General features: G+C 45.3%; 1 protein-coding gene across 5 annotated transcripts in view; it reads right to left on the bottom strand.

Moving 5' to 3' along the window:
• Window positions 1–20,927, bottom strand: part of COPS2 (COP9 signalosome subunit 2) — a 71,010-nt gene that overhangs the window by 8,149 nt on the left and 41,934 nt on the right. For all 5 annotated transcript variants that reach the window (XM_077472051.1, XM_077472050.1, XM_077472053.1 and 2 more), the window contains 4 exons: window positions 8,320–8,498; window positions 8,188–8,240; window positions 5,760–5,857; window positions 1,339–1,421 (listed from right to left, as the gene is read on the bottom strand). In XM_077472051.1, the coding sequence (XP_077328177.1) occupies window positions 1,339–1,421; window positions 5,760–5,857; window positions 8,188–8,240; window positions 8,320–8,498 (413 nt within the window). The remainder of the gene's footprint in view (window positions 1–1,338; window positions 1,422–5,759; window positions 5,858–8,187; window positions 8,241–8,319; window positions 8,499–20,927) is intronic.

The following is a 20,927-nucleotide window of genomic DNA, read 5'->3' as shown; positions in this document are numbered from 1 at the left end:
AACACTTAATGTTTTCTATTTTCCATTGTGAAAAAATATGGGTTTATGAGATTTTCAAATCTTTGCATTCATGCAGATTTCACATAGCATCCCAAATTGTTTGGAATTGGGGTTGCATTCTGACAGTGGGGAGCCTTCCGTGCCATTAGAATACAATGAGCAAAAAACCCGACAGGTTGGTTGTACACAAGTCAATCGATACCTATCCTTTAAGTTTTTAAAACTGCAAGTTTTTTTTTTCTTTTTAAACACACCAACCATAAAGCATGATGGGTAAAGCTGGTTTCACACCTATGCAAATTGGATGAGGATTTTCCGCATCCAATTCGCATTACAGGAGATTGTGTCCGGCTCTCTATGGAGCTAGTTCACATATCTCCGTTGCGGCTGCAAAGCGGCTTGCACAGGAGTGCTGTGTGTCTTTGGCTCCATTTCAGGGCAAAAATTCAGCCGATTCCTCCCTGAAACTGAGAACAGGGACGCAACGGACCCCTGCTGTGAGCTGCAGTCGTTGGAGATGCGAACCCAGTCTTAATGTAAATGCTTGCCCACCAAGCTACTTATGTTTACCCATCTATTGTTTGCCCCTTATCCTGCTCTTCTATTCACTTGCAGCAGAAAGGACAAGAAGCCCTGTCTAAACTCTAAGGCCGGCCATAGATGTTTTGAAACACGTCCAGTTAAGCAGGAATCGGCCGAGATTCGAACCATGTATGGGCAGGCAGAATTGACCCAAGTTGATCGATAAACTTGGTACAGCCAGTCAGTGGAATTTTACATACGATTATCGCTAGCAGCTGCTAGAATACAATGGCTCAGCGGGAGAGATTCCCCTGTCAACACTGTCCGTGGTTGCAGGAAAGAAATTTGCTCTATGTATGACCTGCCTAAGCCATTCTGGCCAGAACTTGCACAGGACTAATCAAACTCTCCCTGTCCTCACTTTTCAATGATGATGTTTAGTGGAAGAAAATCACATGTTCCCCACGCCTAGGTATCAGGTTTTCCTTTTTACTTTAGGAGCTGGGTGGAGATTGAATGGATGATGGGGGAGTGGGAACAGCACAGATTCACATTTAAAAATATTTACTGAATTGATCCATACTACTCTTTAAAATGGTCTTGCTACTTCAATAATAAATCATACAAATCTGTAGCTAAGCCACATCAATCATTCTATTTCATTTATTCCAACTCAAACATGCTGACCAAAAGGAAGAGAATAAAATAAATAATAAAAGGGGTACATAATGCTGAGATTTTCAAGCCAATGTAATACCACCTGCACACCTGAACATCTCTAAAACAAAAATCAGTGTAATAAAGCTAAGCACTTACTTTCGAAATAAAAGGAATATGTATTCTGGTGTAAGGCTTAATTAATTTTATAAGCACTTGTGTTCTGATGTTCCTTAAAAGCTCTGCAAAACAACAACAAAAAAATTATGCATTGAGTAAGAACACCAAAGTAAAGCTTCATAAACAAAGAGGCAGAAAAATTCTTATGATGAAAGATAATGGAATCTGTGGAAACCATTATTCAGTAAAGAGGTACATTTAGCAATATGCAAAAATACATTCATGATTCAAATAATTACAGATACCATAGGGTTATACCATTAATTACAACAGACACAGTAAAACCAGGTAGAATATGATGGAATCTACCATAGTTGTGATACAAAAGGAAGGCAAAGGATCCACTTAATACATCCTCATTTGCTTATTGAATACAGAATTAAAAATCCTGGTGAAGGCTTTTAGAGGCTAGGGTAAACAGGGTCATCCAGAAACTTGTCCATCCCGCTCAGTTGGGATTTATCCCAGGAAGATCTACTAGTATAAATATAAGATGTGTGTACTTGAATCTACAGATCCCGGCAGATGGGGATGGATCGAGGGCTATTTTGTTTTTGGATGCCACCAAGGCCTTTAACAGCCTTGAATGGCGAAATCTGTGGAGGGTCCTGGTCGAGATCCAATTTGGTCTGGGCTTTATTAACTGGCTAAAATTGCTATACAAAAAGTGCCAGAAGCAAAAGTGAGAGTGAACAGTGAATACTCTGACAAATTTCGATTGCTGAGGGGGACAAGACAGGGGTTGCCCTATGTACCCCCTGCTCTTTGCCCTCCCAATCGAACCTCTGGCAGGGGCACTCGGGTCCTCCGCAGAGGTAAGAGGATTTAGTAGGGGAGTAGTGGAAGAAAAGGTGGCATTATATGCGGATGACCTACTATTTCTGGGTGACGCACAGACTTCCCTGTTGAGGGCAGTGGAAATAATCACAAAATGTTGGCCAAATTTCCAGACATGCCATAAACTGGGGAAAATCTGCATTGTTACCAGTAGACTCCCTGGAGGATCCCTTGCCTGGGGAGGTTGCTCAGATTCAAACAGTGGACAAAATGAAATATTTGGGAATTAACATTACAAAAGACCCCAAACAGTATATTACAAATAATATCGTCCCACTTCTGGAAAAATTTCAGGGGGAAAAGCAAAATATGGAAACGTCTCCCATTATCAGTAGCAGGACGATGTAACTTTATTAAAATGCTATGGATGCCACAGCTTTTGTATACATTACACAACTCGCTAGCGTGGGTATACAAAAAGTGGTTCCAAATGTTAGGCGTTATCTTTAGAGAATTAATCTGGAAAGGTGGTCCGTCAAGAATGCGCTTACGCACCCCTACGATTACAAAGACAGGAAGGAGGGGTTGCACTTCCACACCCTCAGAGTTACTTCCTTATGGCACAGTTACAGCATATGGGACAGTGTAATGGGTCGGAAGGGGGACATGTAGGGAGGGAAATGTTGCTACAAAACACCCTGCATGGATCAATGGTGGAAACCATGGAGAGGTGGGGCTCTTTCCCTTCTGGGCTTGCCACACTAAGCTTACTGGTAAGAGTATTTGGATACAGTGAAGACATTGCTGGGGTATAGGGGATTCACAGAGTATATCCCCCTATGGGAGAATAGAAATCCAGAAGAGGGGACAATTAAGGAATGGGAAAATTGTGGAATAAAGTCTATTAGCCAGCTTTATAAAGATGACACATGGAATATTTTCAGGAGCTGAGGGAACAATACACAATACCGAATAATTTTATTTATTTTTTTTAAGATACCTACAGGTTAGGCATGCTCTGGGAGAGCAGTTTAGGGACGGAGAATCGGAATAGAGCATGATTGCTTTGCTCCAGAAGGTAATTAATGCAACAACCCTAAAATGCCTTATTTCGAGCTTATATCCACACATACAAGGGGAGCCTGCAGGGAATTGGGGCCCCACCAGGTAGGAGGAGGTGGGGAAAAAGACGTAGGAACTATAAAGGAAGAACAGTGGAGTAGAGTTCTCAAATTGAGCCCCCTGGTCTTACTTTCCCCCTCCCAAAGGATTTCACACCTGTTTTTGCTTTATAGAGCTTATTATACCCCTCAAGGGATTTTTTTGTTCGACCAGAGATTGGACGCAAGTTCTCCAAGGTGTGGGGAAAGGGAAGGCGATTTAATCCACATGTTTTGGAGGTGTCAGAAGTTATTCCGGTATTGGAGAGAGATAGCTGGAGTTATAAGTCGGGTATTCGGAGGACCACCAAACCTAGATGTTAAGCTCTGTGTTCTGGGTCTTGTAGAGGAGGAGGAAAACCCCAGATGTACCCAGATTGCAATCCTTAAGTGTCTATTTCAGGCAAGGAAGTTGATAGCACAAAAGGTAGCAATCGGTCTAACATCCATCTTGTACAAAATGGGAGCGAGGCATGAATTAGACAATTTGGAAGGAAAATCTGTATGTCAGGCAAGGTTGCATAAAGAAATATGAAGAGATCTGGAAACCCTGGTGGAGGGTAAAGGGGTATCCCCCCTAGAATGTACAGAGGGTGGATGACAAGAAGGGCTGAAGAGAGGATAGGGATAAATGATATCCATGTCAAAGGGAAAGAGAACAAGCGTAACAAAGATAAGAAGTGATATATTGCAATAAGAGAAATGGGTGATTAAAGGTGAAAGATGTGTAATTAGGAAAGTAGGATGGTTGAGAGTGGTACTGTAATTAAGCAGGAGGAGATGGAAGGGAAGGGGACTGAATGGCTTGAGAGGGGGGTAATGGGAGGGCAGGTATGGAGGAACTGAATGGAATGTGAATAGGAGGTAGATGGATAGACTGCATTAAGATAAAAAAAAAACCTTCTTACTCTACAACTCCTTTAATACAATCTCTTCATTAAAGTAAAAAAACTTTTTTGTGAAGCTACCCCCTGCCCCCCCCCCCTTAAAATACTTATCTGAGTGCTGCGCGCCCCAGGAGCAGTTTAGGGTTACTTAAAAGAAAAGATACATACTCACCTCTATGCTGTAGCAGCCATGTAATGCTGCAGTTGTCCCCCACCAGCTCTAAGACTGAGAACTGAGTAATCACATGACCGCTGGTTGCTCAGTTCTCAGTCTGGTCGGAGCAGAAAACAGTGACTGTCAGTCACCGCTCTCTGCTTTGACCTTCTAGCGCTCACTGGAGTCTTGGGCTGGAGGGGGGAGCTTAGGCTCTCCGTCATGCACGAAGAGCCGGAGTCAACTTTCAATCTGGCAGCTGAGTAGATCCCAACAATATGGTCATAATCCATCCAAAGCTTGGACCGGCACTGTGACATGAGCTGACAGCAGGCTTTAGCTCGCTGTCTGCTGATTCTGGGTCACAGGAGATCACAAGCAAATGCACTTCTTTGACCAACAGGAGAAAAGTATGGCCAAAATATCTTTGGCCATACCTCGCTTTTAAAGTGAACATGTAAGGCCTTGCCCATGCATGGCAAAACAAGAGGTTAACTTTAAAGTTGGACCCACTACCAACACATGCTCATCTTCCCTCACACTCCACTTGGCTACCTGGAGCATAGAAAATACTGTTTAAGTTATAGGGGATAATTTGGTGCACAGTGACAGCACTGGTAATAATTGTCTAACTGGCAACTCAGACACCCAGCTACATCACATGGGGAGAGACTGATCAGCCTTATGCAAGCTCTTGGTAGTGGTTCAATTTCCCCCTCCCCCAACATGTAGAGGCCGATATGTGCATATATAGTAGGGTTAGCGTCAACTGTTCATGAATGGTCAATATACATGTTTACTGTAACACTCAGCTCTCCTCTTCCACCTCCAGAGCTCTCTTAACCCCTGGAATTTCTCCCCAGTATGCATTTTTCTTTTATATACACACACATCTTTTCTAGAGGTCTTCAGGCTGGTCATATGATGTGCACGGCTCATTTCTCTAGCATTGTGTGGTCCAAAGTTACGCAGAAAGTAGTGCTGACTTCATGTCAGGGCCGTTATTCACATCATATCAGCGCAAATCCTCTGGAGACCCACAACAAATTTACAGGAAGGGAGTTGAATAATGCTGGGCAGCACTCAACCAAGAAGAACATAGGCAGATGAATTTGTGGGAGACAGTGCTGGAGAAGAAGCGAGTATTGCAATCATGAACGGTTTACTTGTTTTTAAGTTGGATGGGGCACCAATTTATTTGTAAATTGTTTAAAGTGGAGTTGGGTTTATAATAGCTTGGCATTCAGCAGTTACGAGGAAAAAAACTGCAGGAAAGAAAGCAGCAATCCTTTCGTTTTTTTACTGCACAAAAGATATAGACCAGATCTCCCTCTATTGGGCATACTTATAATTTACAACAACACAACATACAGATTCACAGTTACAAAACACACACTTCATTGCACTGTAAGGTTTAGGTACCTTCAATGTGTTCCCTTATGAAGGGATCATCCATGATGTTGCTGTGATTTGTTTTCAGAATCTTCTCAAACTCAGTGATGTCATTATTCTGATAGGCACTTTATTAAAAGAACAGACAGATTTGTTAAAGAATAAATTATCGGATTACATTAGGAAAAGTTCTTCAGAATAATTTTATGACTGACTTAAAATGGAGCTCTACTCAAAAGGGGAAGTTCCACTTTAAGGCCTAAGGGGGGGGCAGCGGGTACCTGGTTTTGACAGGAAGTTATCCTCATCCCCTCCTTCCCCAGCGTCTTCCAGGACATGTTACAGGTCCCAGAAGACTGTGGGGCCATTCACAATGTGCAGTGGGCACCCGGCTGTGAAGCTGCAAGCTGTTACAGCCAGGTGTCCACAGTTGGGATGCCAGCACCGAGGACAGAAGATCAAGTAAAGAACACCTCGGGTGGGCACATTGCTGGCTCGTGGGACAGGCGAGTGTGTTTATTTCAGTTTTTTTAGCTGCTGACTTTAAGACCCTTTTCATACTGGGGCGCTTTGCAGGCATTATAGTTCTAAAAACAGTGCCTGTAAAGAGCCTCTCAAGCCACCCCAGTGTGAAAGCCTGAGTGCTTTCACACTGGGGCGGTGCACTTGCAGGACTGAAAAAAAGTCCTACAAGCAGCATCTTTTGGGGCGCTGTATACACCGCTCCTAAAACACCCTGCTCATTGAAATGAATGGGCAGCTCTGTCAAAGCATCTGCAAAGCGCTTCGGCAGCGCCACAACACGGGCCCTATTAAACCCTTTCTTCGGCCACTAGCGGGGGTAGAAACGTCCCGCTAGCAGCCAAAGAAGCGCCGGTATAACAGCGGTAAAATCGCTGCCAAAACGAGTGGTGCTTCACCGCTGACGCCTGCACCTCCCCAGTGTGAAAGGGGTATACAAAAATGAATGGAGCTCCTCTTTAATTAACCTTCATAGTACACACAAGTCCCTGGGACAATGACAATGCAGTGAATGAAGAAAGTATAGAACATGTACTACTTTTCTTCTTCTTTGCTGTTCTGACATCTGTCTCAGGTACCCATACAGACTAGAATAAAGGATTCACAGAGCCTGATATTTCCCCGTTATCTTATTCAAATGTAACAAGGGGATGAAAAAAACGACACTAAACAGCACCTCTCAACAAGCATCTCAGTTCACAGGAAAGCATTCCCTGATTGGACATGGTGGAGTACGGATATCATCACCTCTCCACCTTGTCCAATCACAGAATGCTTTGTACTAAAGAGGAAGTAAAGAACTGCCCTTTTTTCCCTGACCTGCAAAGTAAAGGCATAATGTGCTAGTATGCATCACATACTAGCACATTATGTGAAACTTATTTGCAGACGAAGCCCTCATTGTCATGGCTGAAGGCCGCATGTCCCATCTTATTTCCGGATCCATGCACGTGGGAGCCGCTAGTCACGGCACAGGGCTTTGAAGAAACGGCACGGGTGGCCGCTCCTTCAGAGCACATGCGCCAAAGATGTCATCGGCTGCATATACAGTAAAATATCGCCTAAAAAGGTTGCACGGAGATATCTACAGTAAGACCTATATGTTTACCTATAGGTACAAATCGATGAAGGCTTACTTCCACTTTAATTCAGAAAATGCAAAACATTCTCTGAATGGTGTCAAATTAAGAAGCTGACCTCCTGTATTAAAGTATCCGGCTCTGCATGGGACCCGGAAACAAGTGGAGATCACCGATTTTAGCGGTGTCTACTTTATCAGCAAAAGGTATGGTATATATGCAGTCACACTGGTTCAAGCTAGACCAATGTAACTTTGTAAAAATATACCCCATGCCTGGAATTCTTCTTCAAGAAGAAAGAATATGACTAAATTACTATAGGTCAAACAAATGTCCTACTTTAGGCTTTCTTCACCTGTGGATGAGGGGTAGTAACAACAGGCTGTCAAGTTACTGTTTTACCACTCCACAAGTCACGTCAAATTGAGGTAACATAGCTGGCAGCCACCCAAGTACATATTGTGGGGCAGTGAAATGTATACAACATATTGCGTTTGCCAGAAAGTACCATGAACAAAACACAACCCATTCAAGTGACTAGGACTGTGTCACAGCTGTGTGTAAAACACAGCGCTGCATTCAGGAAGCAAAATTTTGCCTCCAAGCAGCATGTCAGAAAGTTTTTGAAAAGCAATCCAACATCGCCTTACTTTAAAACGGGCTCTTAAGAAGGAATCATCTTCTTAAGCTGACAGATTGATAGATAAATAGCATTTCATGACACTTTTACATCATTACAGATACCAAGTATTTATCTGAAAAAAGAATCTGCTTTAAACCTTGATGTGTGAAATGTTATGAACAGTGGCTTTTCCCAGTACTATATAATCAAAAGAACAGATTTGATTATGACTTACCTTACTAAATTTGTCATTGCTAGAATTTCTGGATCGTTTTTGTAAGGTTTAGCCTAGAAGGTAAAATAATATTTTAAGAAAACCCAACAGATAACGTCAGTAAATCTACAAAATCTAGAGAGGCATCCATACCTCCTGAGAGTCGAATGGGTTTATTCCAGACTTCATGAGCATGTTAGCTAGGACCAGGTATTTCAAACACGTTGTTCTCCTCGGGCTCCCAGATTCATCATAGTTTTTAAATGCTTCGAAGAAATCTGTGTGAGCTTTTTCAAACTCTCCTTCTCTTAAGTGCATCTTTCCTCCACATTCTGAAATAGTAAAAAAATTAAAATAAATAAATAAAAAAAACATGAAATAAGTGGTTATTACTGCCATGTTTTCTTCACTACAGAGATAGTAGTTAATTTTGGTCTGTGAAATGCAGGATCAATAGTGATTACCAACTTGATGACTTCATTGACCAGTTACTGGTCTGAAAAAATGGGTAGGCTCCACAGAAATGTGATGAATGTCACGGTTTGCATGAAATGGGGTGAAATAGGAGTTCTTGGATACCTAGTTAGGACACGAGCAGTCTATTAACATACACATTCCCAAGTAGGTAGCTACATAATGGTTAAAAACCATAAACCATGTGAAGATCCACAGAGTATACCCATTCAAGTGTCTGTCCCAGCCTTGTCCAATTAAATTCACGTTATATATTTTTACTTTGTCTATATCTGCTTAACGTATTTTTTGTTGTGTCCCATCACTGTGTATCAACTGGGAATTACCCTCCTCACTATTTTTCATGTTAACCATTCTCAAAACCTTATTTTGCGTGTTTATATTTTATAATATACGACAGTCTTATTATTAAAAATGAGAAGAGATAGCCCAGCCACCGCACACCTCACCTGGCCCGAGTGGTTAGCCGATAAAAGCAGTCTCAGCTCGATATATGCAGACCACAACTCCAACATGTTTTGCCCCACCTTCGGGGCTTAACCGCTTGGTGTCAACCGCATGCAAATATCCAGCATTTTGGCGCCTGGTCCTTAGAGCAGAGAGGCCACATATTTGCGCAAATTGCTGGCAATAATGTACCTGTGCAGAGAGCGCACTCCTGGCACAGTTACCGGCGCCTAACCAAAAGCTCCCGATCGCAAGAATTTTCGGATCACGTGACCACCGTGACAGCCATTCACAGCGGTCATGTGATCTTAAGCCCCGCTCTGCCTTCTGGCGGCATAAACCTCTTAAAGGGCCTGGAGGCACCGGCACTAAGAGGTTAATGAGGGAGATAAGGGTCTTGAAGCCGAAGGCAAGCAGGCATACACTTTTTTTTAGAAGGAGGTCATGCAAATTTCTCTGTTAGACCTTTCTCTAATACTATTAGGAGAATATACCTGATACCCAAAATCAACTTCAATAATAAGACTGATTTGCGCATAAAAACATGAGGTATATCTGCAATCTATTTGAAACAAATATAGGGCAATGATGGAATGCAAATTAATTTGCAAAGCAAAGTTCAGTAATACAACACAGCAGGTGTTATTCATTGACTGTTAAGTTGGAAAATGTGATATACAATACGTGTAGGCAATGCATTTTCCCAGAATAGCCTTATACCACAATAAAAAGCTGAGTCACTTCCATCAGTAGGTAGAAGATACATAGAAAACATGACATTTACGTCATAGACAATGTGCTGTTGCACATGATACATCATTAGCTTTTTACAACACAGAAAAGGTTATTGTGCGCACAGTGACAGTCCCACCCTCCTTACTGCTGCTGGCTGAGGGGTTCTTTCCCGCAAGATCCACCACCCCAAGGGGTTCTGCGCTATCCAACAGGTAGTGCCTATAGTCCCTGTTGGCTCCCAGGTGCAGAGGAGACAGTGCTGTGTCGGCAGAAACAGCTGCTAATGGCACTGAAACCGCTCTGAAGTGTGCCCAGGCTCCAAGAAAATGGCCGCCCAGCGTCCAGCAAAGGACATAAACCACAGGGAAAATGGCCATCAGAGCACATGCTGCCACTAGAGAAAACTGAAAAACGTGTTCAGGCTTCAAGAAAATGGCCGCCGGCGTCCTGTATAGGGACAATACACCTAAGATGGCCGCCGAATGCAAGAACCATGAGGGACAGGGAGAAACAATGGCAGCGAGTACAGGACACCAGCACAGCCTCACAGACACCTTCCAGGGGCATGAAAAACAGGACCCAGGACTCAGCCAGACAGCGCCACCCCATTCCCCCCCCGCCCCCCGAGAGCCCCTGCACAGACAGACACACACACACACACACACACACACACACACACACCACTCAGCAGCATCCCCCCTGGGGCAGGAGGGACAGGGACAGAAGAGGGGGAAGTGAAGGACCCCCGAATTGACCTCCCAGGGAATGCCCAGCCCCACGAGGCAGGGAGAGCTGTACTTACCAGTCCTACAGAGCTGGAAGACATTCCATTACAGACCCACTTACTGATCAGTACAGGGTGGCTGCTGGCCCGGCACACTGTGACGCAGACATCAGTAGCACGGTCATATGTGTGCCCCGGAGGATAAAAGATCACCGACCACCTCTGGAGCTGAGGTTTTGTCGTGGCCGGCCTAGCGCGCAGCTGAGACCTGCACACGCTCGATGGCTGGACTGGGGAGACTACAAGGATAAGGGTATCTAGCCTGTCACCCAGCCAGTTGTTGATAGCAGATCACAGGATGAATCATCTTGTGCAAAAAGTCAAGCTTCTCCAGGAAAAAAAAAAAAAAAAAAAAAACACGGACCGATGGGCCCGCAGGGTTCCTAGGTCCTTCTCCTTCCCTAGGCAAAATAAAACGGAGGACTGCATGGCAGGCTGGAGGGTTGTTACCAAGGGACTGCCCCCCTGGCCGGAACTGGAAAGTTCTGAGTGTTACATAACAAGTAATGCCTAGTATTCTCCTAAAGGTGGGCATAACAACCCAATGGCTAAGAGAGGAGCTGTGTCGGTCAGTGAATATAAGAGAAATATATTTTGCATATCAATGAAAAAAACAATTAAAAAAAAAAAAAAAAAAAACACATTCTTCCAAATCAATTTCTCCTGTGCTTAAATTAAGCAAGCACAGGGGACACTGTGAATGGTCTAAGCCAAGTAAAATATGTGCACTAAATTTGAAGAAATATCAAATGCTTGGTCTGCTTCAAAGTAGATTTGTTATGGGAGAAATTCACTGACCGACTATCACTGATAACCTTCTTTGAAGATGCAAGTTTTCCCTCATGCTATTCAGTGATATCCACTTGCTTCCTGGTCTGAATGCATGCAAGCCTTCTCTGATTGGACGAGGTGCAGAGCATGACATCCCCTCCCTGTCTCTCCACCTTGTCCAATCAAAAAAATGCTTTGAAAGTGAAAGTATTCTATTTAGAAAGCATCAGGCTGGGTTCACACTAGTGCGGATTGGATGCAGATTTCTCCACATCCAATTTGCATGTCAGGAGATTGCGACCGGCTCTCTATGGAGCCGGTTCACACATCCCGAAGCGGCTCTGGTGCGAATTGCACAGGTGTACTGTGCATCTTTGGGTCCCTTTCAGGTCTGAATTCAGCCAAAAATTCAGACTGAAAATCGAACCTGAAACTGAACGGGGACGCATCGGACTCCTGCTGCTCCATGCTGCGCTGTCAACCCAGCCTCAGGCTGGCTGTTCAACACAGAACCCAGAAGTAGTGGAGATGACAGGAGTAGCATTGTACTTCAGAGGTTTTGAGCTTCCAGGAGCAACGACCAGGTATGGTATATATACAATTGTGCTCATAAGTTTACATACCCTGGCAGTGTGTGTGTGTGTGTGTGTGTGTGTATAAAAGGTCATTGAGTTTCTGGACTCCTGACAGACCCTTGCATCTTTCATCCAGTGCTGCACTGACGTTTCTGGATTCCAAGTCATGAGGAAAGCAAAAGTATTGTCAAAGGATCTATGGGAAAAGGTAGTTGAACTGTATAAAACAGGAAAGGGATATAAAAAGATATCCAATGAATTGAGAATGCCAATTAGCAGTGTTCAAACGCTAATCAAGAAGTGGAAAATGAGGGGTTCTGTTGAAACTAAACCACGGTCAGGTAGACCAACTAAAATTTCAGCCACATCTGCCAGGAAAATTGTTCGAAGTTGCAAAGAAAAACCCACAAATAACGTCAGGTGAAATGCAGGACTCTCTGAAAACATGTGGTGTGGCTGTTTTAAGATGCATAATAAGGAGGCACTTGAAGAAAGATGGGCTGCTGGTCGACTCACCAGAAGAAAGCCATTACCAAGCAAATGCCACAAAGTATCCCGCTTTCAACCTTCTGGCACAAAGTCATTTGGAGTGATAAGACCAAAATTGAGCTTTCTGGCCACTACCATAAACGTTACATTTGGAGGAGTCAACAAGGCTTATGATGAAAGGTACAAAGGTGGATGGCTGATGTTTTGGGGATGTGTGAGCTACAAAAGGCACAGGAAATTTGGTCAAAATTGATGGCAAGATGAATGCAGTACGTTATCAAAAAAAACTGGAGTAACATTTGCATTCATCAGCCAGGAAGCTGTGCAAGGGACATACTTGAACATTCCAACGATCCAAAACACAAGGCCAAGTCGACCTGTCATTGGCTACAGCAGAATTAAGTGAAGGTTCTGAAGTGGCCATCTCAGTCTCCTGACCTCAATATCATTGAGCCACTTTGAGGAGATCTCAAACGTGCAGTTCATGCAAGAGAGACCAAGATTTTACAGGAACTGGAGGCTTTTTGCCAAGAGGAATGGACATCTTTACCATCTGAAAAGATAAAGAGCCTCATCCACAAATGCCACAAAAGACTTCAAGGTGTCAATTGATGTTAAAGGGGGCAATACACGGTATTAAGAACTGGGGTATGTAAACTTTTGATCAGGGTCATTTACGTAGTCTCTGTTGCCATTATGAGTAAACACAGTTGATTGATAATAAATGGCTTCAGCCAAACACTAACCATGAGTGAAAGAAAAGTTTGTGTTATTCATATTCTCTGAAAAATGGCCAATGTAACCATGTAAAAAAAATTCCATGCCTGGAATTCATCTTTAAAAGTATTTGTCTGGTCAATAAAGATTATTTAAATTGGATTTGCAGCATAAATGCAGAGTATAGGAACTGTGCAGGGCAGGATAAAAACTCTTCACAGGTAGGTACAGTATGTATGTAGAGAATGTTACAGTTTTACATGGATGAAAAACAAAAAAAAAAAAAACAACACACGCTAAATAACCCAATAGCATGTTGAAGAGGTACATTTTGTACAATATCTAGTTACTTTACCAAAACATAAAAAGTACATGAAGATTTGACAGAAAAGTATTTATAAAACAGAACCATCCCATAAACAAAATGCATTAACCACTTTCAGACCAGACCATTTTGCTGGTCAATGACCAGAGGTCTTTTTACAATTTGGCACTGCGCTGCTTTAACTGGTAATTGCGCGGTCATGCAATGTTGTACCCAAACAAAATTTGCGTCCTTTTCTTCCCACAAATAGAGCTTTCTTTTGATGGTATTTGATTGCCTCTGCGATTTTTATTTTTTGCGATATAAACGTAAAAAGACTGCAAATTTTGAAAAAAAAATGATATTTTCTACTTTTTGTTATTAGAAAAATCCAATAAACTCAATTTTAGTCATACATTTAGGCCAAAATGTATTCAGCCACATGTCTTTGGTAAAAAAAAAGTCAATAATTGTATATTTATTGGTTTGCGCAAAAGTTGTCACATCTACAAACTAAGGTACGTTTTCTGGAATTTACGCAGCTTTTAGTTTACGACTGCCTATCTCATTTCTTGAGGTGCTAAAATGGCAGGGCAGTACAAAACCCCCCCAAATGACCCCATTTTGGAAAGTAGACCCCCTAAGGAAATTGATAAGTGGCATGTTGAGCCCATTGAATATTTTATTTTTTTTGCCTCAAGCGATTGAATAATGACAAAAAAAAAAATATATATATTTTTTTTTACACAAAGTTGTCACTAAATGATATATTGCTCACGCATGCCATGGGCATATGTGAAATGACACCCCAAAATAAATTCTGCTGCTTCTCCTGAGTACAGGGATTCCACATATGTGGGACTTTTTGGGAGCCTAGCCGCGTACGGGGCCCCGAAAACCAAGCACCACCTTCAGGCTTTCTAAGGGCGTTACAGTTTTGAAGGCCATAAAATGCCAAGATGGCACAAACCCCCCCCCCCCCCCCAAATGACCCCATTTTGGAAAGTAGACACCGCTAAATTTAGGGGTACACTAGTGAGACTAGGTAATAAATGGCGGGTGCCCTGAAACTATAAAAAAATAACTAACCAACCAGCGTCACCTGTAACAGTTATATGGTGATCACTGGTGAAAGGGTTAACTAGGGGGCAATCAGGGGCTTTATGCGGTAGTATATGGGGGTCCCTGGCGCTATAAAAAGCTGCGGCGAACCTAAATACCTACCTGCCTAACTAGCGTCACCTGTGACACTAATACAGCGATCAGAAAAACGATCGCTTATTAGGCTGGGTTCACACTGGAGCGATGCGGGAACGCCACGAATCCGCGGCGGGTTCCCGCATCGCATGCCTCCCGGCGGCAGTTCACACTGCCCTATGCGAACTGCTGGGAGTGTCAGTGAAATGTTAATGACACCCCCAGATCAGTTCGCATATCGCAGTGCAATCTGCAAACTTGGATCGCATGGTGTGAACACCCATGCGATCCGATTCTGCTGCGGACCAAAAAAAGGGTCCCGTGCGAGTTTGCGGCGGGTGCAACGCGAATTCAGCCATACTATCTGTATGGCTGAACTCGAATCGCACAGAGATCGGATGTGATTTGCACTGCAGTGCGGTGCGAATCACATCCGTTCTCATAAACCGCTGCAATGTGAACCCAGCCTTAGTGACACTGGCGACGGGGGGTGATCACGGGGTTAAACCTTTATTGGGGGGGTTAGGGGGGTACCTTAGAACTAAAGGGGGCTAACCCTAACTGCCCTAACAGTTATTACAGTCACAAATGACACCCGCCGGGTGATCAGGGGGTTAAACCTTTATTAGGTAATAAATGGCGGGTGCCCTGAAACTATAAAAAAATAACTAACCAACCAGCGTCACCTGTAACAGTTATATGGTGATCACTGGTGAAAGGGTTAACTAGGGGGCAATCAGGGGGCTTTATGCAGTAGTATATGGGGGTCCCTGGCGCTATAAAAAGCTGCGGCGAACCTAAATACCTACCTGCCTAACTAGCGTCACCTGTGACACTAATACAGCGATCAGAAAAATGATCGCTTATTAGGCTGGGTTCACACTGGAGCGATGCGGGAACGCCACGAATGCGCGGCGGGTTCCCGCATCGCATGCCTCCCGGCGGCAGTTCACACTGCCCTATGCGAACTGCTGGGAGTGTCAGTGAAATGTTAATGACACCCCCAGATCAGTTCGCATATCGCAGTGCGATCTGCAAACTCGGATCGCATGGTGTGAACACCCATGCGATCCGATTCTGCTGCGGGCCAAAAAAAGGGTCCCGTGCGAATTTGCGGCGGGTGCGATGCGAATTCAGCCATACTATCTGTATGGCTGAACTCGAATCGCACAGAGATCGGATGTGATTTGCACTGCAGTGCGAATCACATTCGTTCTCATAAACCGCTGCAATGTGAACCCAGCCTTAGTGACACTGGCGACGGGGGGTGATCACGGGGTTAAACCTTTATTGGGGGGGTTAGGGGGGTACATTAGAACTAAAGGGGGCTAACCCTAACTGCCCTAACAGTTATTACAGTCACAAATGACACCAATGCAAAAAAAAAAAAAAAGACATTGGTGTCACTGTGACTGGGGGGCAGGGGTAATTGGGGGGGTGATCGGGGGGGTGTGAGTGTGCCTGGCATGTTCTACTGTGTAGTGATGTGTTGGTGCAACTCACCGATCCTCTCTCCTCGGTGTCGGAAAGAAAAATACCGACACGGAGGAGAGATTACATCACTTCCTCTCCTGTGTTTACATTACAGGAGAGGAAGTGATGTCACAAACGATTTCTATTCGTCGGGAGCGATCGCGAGGGGGTGGCCATGAATGAATGGCCGCCCCCTCGTCCGGGATCGCTCTCGAACGAATACCGACTGCCGCAGGCACCGGGCGGGGGCCCGATCGGGCCCCCGACCCGCGGGAACGCAGGGACGTACATGTACGCCCTTATGCCTGCCCGTGCCATTCTGTCGACGTACATCGTCGTGCGGCGGTCGGGAAGTGGTTAAGGTGGTTCTAAAGGTTGAAGGTTTTTACCTTCATGCATTCTATACATGACAGTAAAAAAAACAAAAAAACAAAAATAAAAAACACACATTCAGTATGCAGCCCCCCCCCCCCCCCCAATACTTACCCTAGCCCCATCGTGATCCAGTAATGTGCATGAGAATGGCTGCTCTACCAAGTCTTTACCTTCTGATTGGCTAAATGACAGCAGCAGTAGCCAATGTCCAGTAAGCAGGGAGTGTAGGTGGGGCCAAGCCGCATTCTGAGCGTCTTATAAATACACAGAGGGGGGGCTCCGGAGCGAGTACGCATGAGAGCCTCCATATCAAGCGGCTTGCCATGGGAGCACATGGGATTTTTATACTCACCGTAAAATTATTTTCTCTGAAGTTCATTGACGGACACAGCTCCTTTAATTCTTGACCTTTGGGGTTATCACGCCACTTCAGGAGAGGACTAGGCAGAACAAGTAACATGTAAAAACAGCAAGACTGCACAGCTCCATCCAGGGGGCGGTCCCTCTGGCTATAACCCGTCACCCTGCTTCCTGCAGCTCAGTTCGTCAAAAAGCAGTACAAAAATAAATAGGAGAGCTGTGTCGGTCAATGAACTTCAGAGAAAGGGATTTTACAGTGAGTACAAAAATCCCATTTTCTCTTTCGTTCATTGATGGATACAACTCCTTTAAATTCTTGACCTTAGGGACGTCCCCAAGTAGTGTCAAAAAAAGGGAGGGGTGGAAACATAACTTCACCCACAACAAAGGGAACGCCTCAACAGAGGAGTCGTCATCTCAAACAGCCGCCATCAAAACCAGAGGCCAACTTGTGCATCAAAAAATGCGGTTACAACAAACTAGTAACTTAAAGAAAGTGCAATTGCAACCTTACACAGCCGCCTGCAAAACCTTGCGGCCAAAGCAAACATCCGAAGATGTGTTTACATCAACTTTGTAGAATTTAATGAAAGTGTGAACGGACGACCAAGGCGCCACCTTACACACCTGGAAGACAGACGCTTGATGTCGGAAAGCCCAGGAGGTCCCAATTGCTCTGGTGGAATGAGCCATAACAGGAAAAGGGGGCACCCGCCCCTTTAAGGCATAGGCCTGAACCACGATCGGTCTGATTCACGAGAAATGGTGGACGGCAAGACCGCCAGACCTTTTTTTGGACCAGCCACCGAGACAGAGTCTGACTTCGGGAAGGGAGCCATAACAGATACACCCGTAAAGCCTGGACCACGTCCAGGGAATGTAAGGCAACCTCTTTTGGGTGTGTTGCCTTAGGACATAAGGAAAGTAACACAATGCCCTCATTTAGATGGAATGCCAAAATCACCTTTGGAAGGAAAGAAGGCTGTGGACGTAGCACCACCTTATCCTTGTGGATGACCAGGTAGGGAGAAGACTTGCATGACAAGGCCGCCAACTCAGAAACCCTCCTGGCAGATGTAATAGCCACTAGAAAAACTACTTTCTGAGAGAGTGTTAACAAGGGAATATCCCTAATCTTCTCAAACGGCGGTTTCTGAAACGCCAGCACCAGATTCAGATCCCACGGAGGTAGCGGTGGTCGAACCGGAGGGACTACCTGTCAGACCCCTTGCAAAAAGGTACTCACCAATGAGCGAGTCACCAAGGGGCATTGGAAAAAAGACAACCAAGGCTGATATCTGTCCCTTGATTGTGCTTAAGGCAAGTTTCTGATCCATTTCTCGCTGCAAAAACAGCAGGATCCTGGAAACTGAATAAGTGCACATACGCCACCCCATCTCCTCACACATGGAGATGCAAGCCTTCTATGTACGATGGTAAATCTTCCGGGAAGACTTCCATGCCCTCAGCATAGTGGAAATTACAGAGTCTGACAGACCTCGGTCCTTTAGAACCTGGTTTTCAACAGCCATGCCGTTAAAACCAGCAACAGTAAAGCAGGATGAAGTATCAGACCTTGCGCTAGAAGGTCCTCTCACAGTGGTAGCCGCCAAGGAACATCCGTCGTACCAAGGACACCGAGGCCAACCTGGGGCAATCAGAATTACTGGAATCCCCTTGGCCTCCACTGTGCACAGCAGATGTGGTAGAAGCTTGATCAGCCGATAATGCCCCTATGGAGCCACCAACGCGCCTGCCCAGGAGTCTCTTGTCCTGGACACAAACCTCTGCACCTTCTGATTGGGCCGAGAGGTCCACATCTGGTGTGCCCCACCTTAGGCAAAGGAGCCTGAATACTTCCGGATACAACGATTATTCCCCTGGGTCCAGCATCTGACGACTTAGGTAGTCCGTCTGCCAGTTTTTAAACGGCCGGGAGATAGAGATATATATATATATATATATATATATATATATATATATATAAAATCTCTGACTGGATCCTGATCGGACGCCCTTGTAGCCTCATTGACTATGAGGAGAGGCAAAGTCTGATCGCCCGAAGCCTCGAGCACATTGATCGCTAGTTGGCATTCTTCCCACGACCAAAGGCCCGGGGCCGACTGTACATCCAGCACTCCCCCCCAACTGATCAGGCTGGCGTCCGTTGTGATCACCGTCCAATTGAGAGGAAGGAACGATCTCCCGGACCGAAGGGCCGGAGACCTCCGCCACCAGAGAAGGGAATCCCTAACTAGCTCACCCGAATTTGACAATCCAGGGATAATGGAGATTTGTTCCATTTTGACAAAATCTCCTTCTGCAAAACTTGAGTGTGAAATTGGGCGTACGGTACCTGCCTCGAAAGTGGCTACCATGAGGCCCAGAATGCGCATGCAGAAGCGCAGCGACGACCACCTGCGGTTCATCAACAACTTCACTGCAGCTTGAAGAGTCTCTGCAGCTTGTCTGAGGGAAGAAAAACTCTCGCTTCTGAGGAGTCCAACAGCAAGCCCAGGTACTCCAGGCATGGAGTCGGCACTAACACCGACCTCTTTAGATTCAGCACCCAACCAAACTCCTAGACAGTCTGTATGGAGATCGCTACATCCTCCCTTAATTCTGAGCTGGAAGCTGCTCTCAGAAGGTCGTCTAGGTAACCCACGATTGCGATCCCACGTTGCCTTAACAGCGCCAGAATTGGAGCTAACACTTTGGTAAAGACTTGGGGTGCTGACACCAGCCCAAAAAGGGAGAGTCACAAACTGATAGTGCTTTTTTCCCCGACTTCAAATCGCAGAAACCTCTGATGCCTGAGGCATATGGGTACATGTAAATACACGTCATGGATATCTAGGGACGCCGGGAAGTCCCCCAGATGGAGTGCAGTGACCACGGAGTGAACTGATTCCATCCTGAACCTTTGCACTTTCTCAAAGCTGTTAAGGGCCTTCAAGTCCAGGATTGGATGTACCCCTTTCTTTTTGGGGACTACAAACAGATTGGAGTAGAATCTCTGAAACCTTTCCAGTGTCGGTACAGGTATTATCACCCCACGCAGTAGCAGGTCCCATACTGCCCCGAACAGGGCTTCCCGAGGAGCTGGAAGTAGAGGTAGGTTGGAGGGAAAAAAATCAGTTTGGTGGACAAGAAAGAAAACTATCTTGTATGCTGATGAAACCAGTTCCCAAACCCACTGGTTGGACAGTAGAGAAGTCCACCGGGCTGCAAACTCCCAAAGGCGACCCTCCACCCGAGAGTTGGGCGGGGCAAACCTTCATGCGGTAACATTTTTGCTTGCAGACTTGTTTAGCTTGGGAAACCAGGGGGCACTTTTGTCCTTCAGCAGGCTCCTTGTTGGACTGGGGATGCTTACCTGTCGACCCGGGCAGGTGAAAAAAGCAGTTTACCCTTCCTGGACTGTGGCAGCAATGTGCTCTTCCCACCGCTAACATTTTTAATAATGTCATCCAGCGAAGCTCCAAAAAGCCTCTTTCCCCTTTTTAGATGCCTGGTCCGCAGACCAGCATTTCAGCCAAATCAGGCGCCGTAGCACCACTGCTGATACTGATGCTCTAGAGAGCAGGGGGACCGTATCCAGGTCCGCATCACAGACATACTTAAGGCCATGCACCAACTGGTCTGCCAGCTCTACAGACCGGGGGAGACTGTTGCTTCTCCAATTCACGGGGCAACAGCTTTGCCCATTCAGTAAGCGTCTGGGACACCAAGGCCGTGGCCAGCACAGGTCGTAACGCTGACCCCACTACCATAAGCATGGCCCTCCTTGAAGGCAGGAGTTCCTTCTACCAGAATTGTGGTTACTTTATTGAACCTGGATACCGGGGGTGGGGGGGGGTCAACGACCAGAGGAGACATCCATTTTTTCAGGAGGCTCTCCTCAAAATGGGTAACGCACCGCCATTCTTCTTGGGACTGAGAAGGCCTGCTGCGTACTTCCCCATTCCTTGTAGATGAACTTACCAAAATAAGTCAAATACGGAAACACCTTAGGCGTGCAGGCCGGTTTGCAGGACCCAAAAGGGACCGCCACCTCAGC

Source organism: Lithobates pipiens, unplaced genomic scaffold (genome assembly GCF_037356315.1).
Source record: "Lithobates pipiens isolate NorthernLeopardFrog02 unplaced genomic scaffold, aLitPip1_a1.2 Scaffold_8, whole genome shotgun sequence".
Classification (NCBI taxonomy): domain Eukaryota; kingdom Metazoa; phylum Chordata; class Amphibia; order Anura; family Ranidae; genus Lithobates; species Lithobates pipiens.
This window is presented reverse-complemented; position numbering and strand designations above follow the sequence as displayed.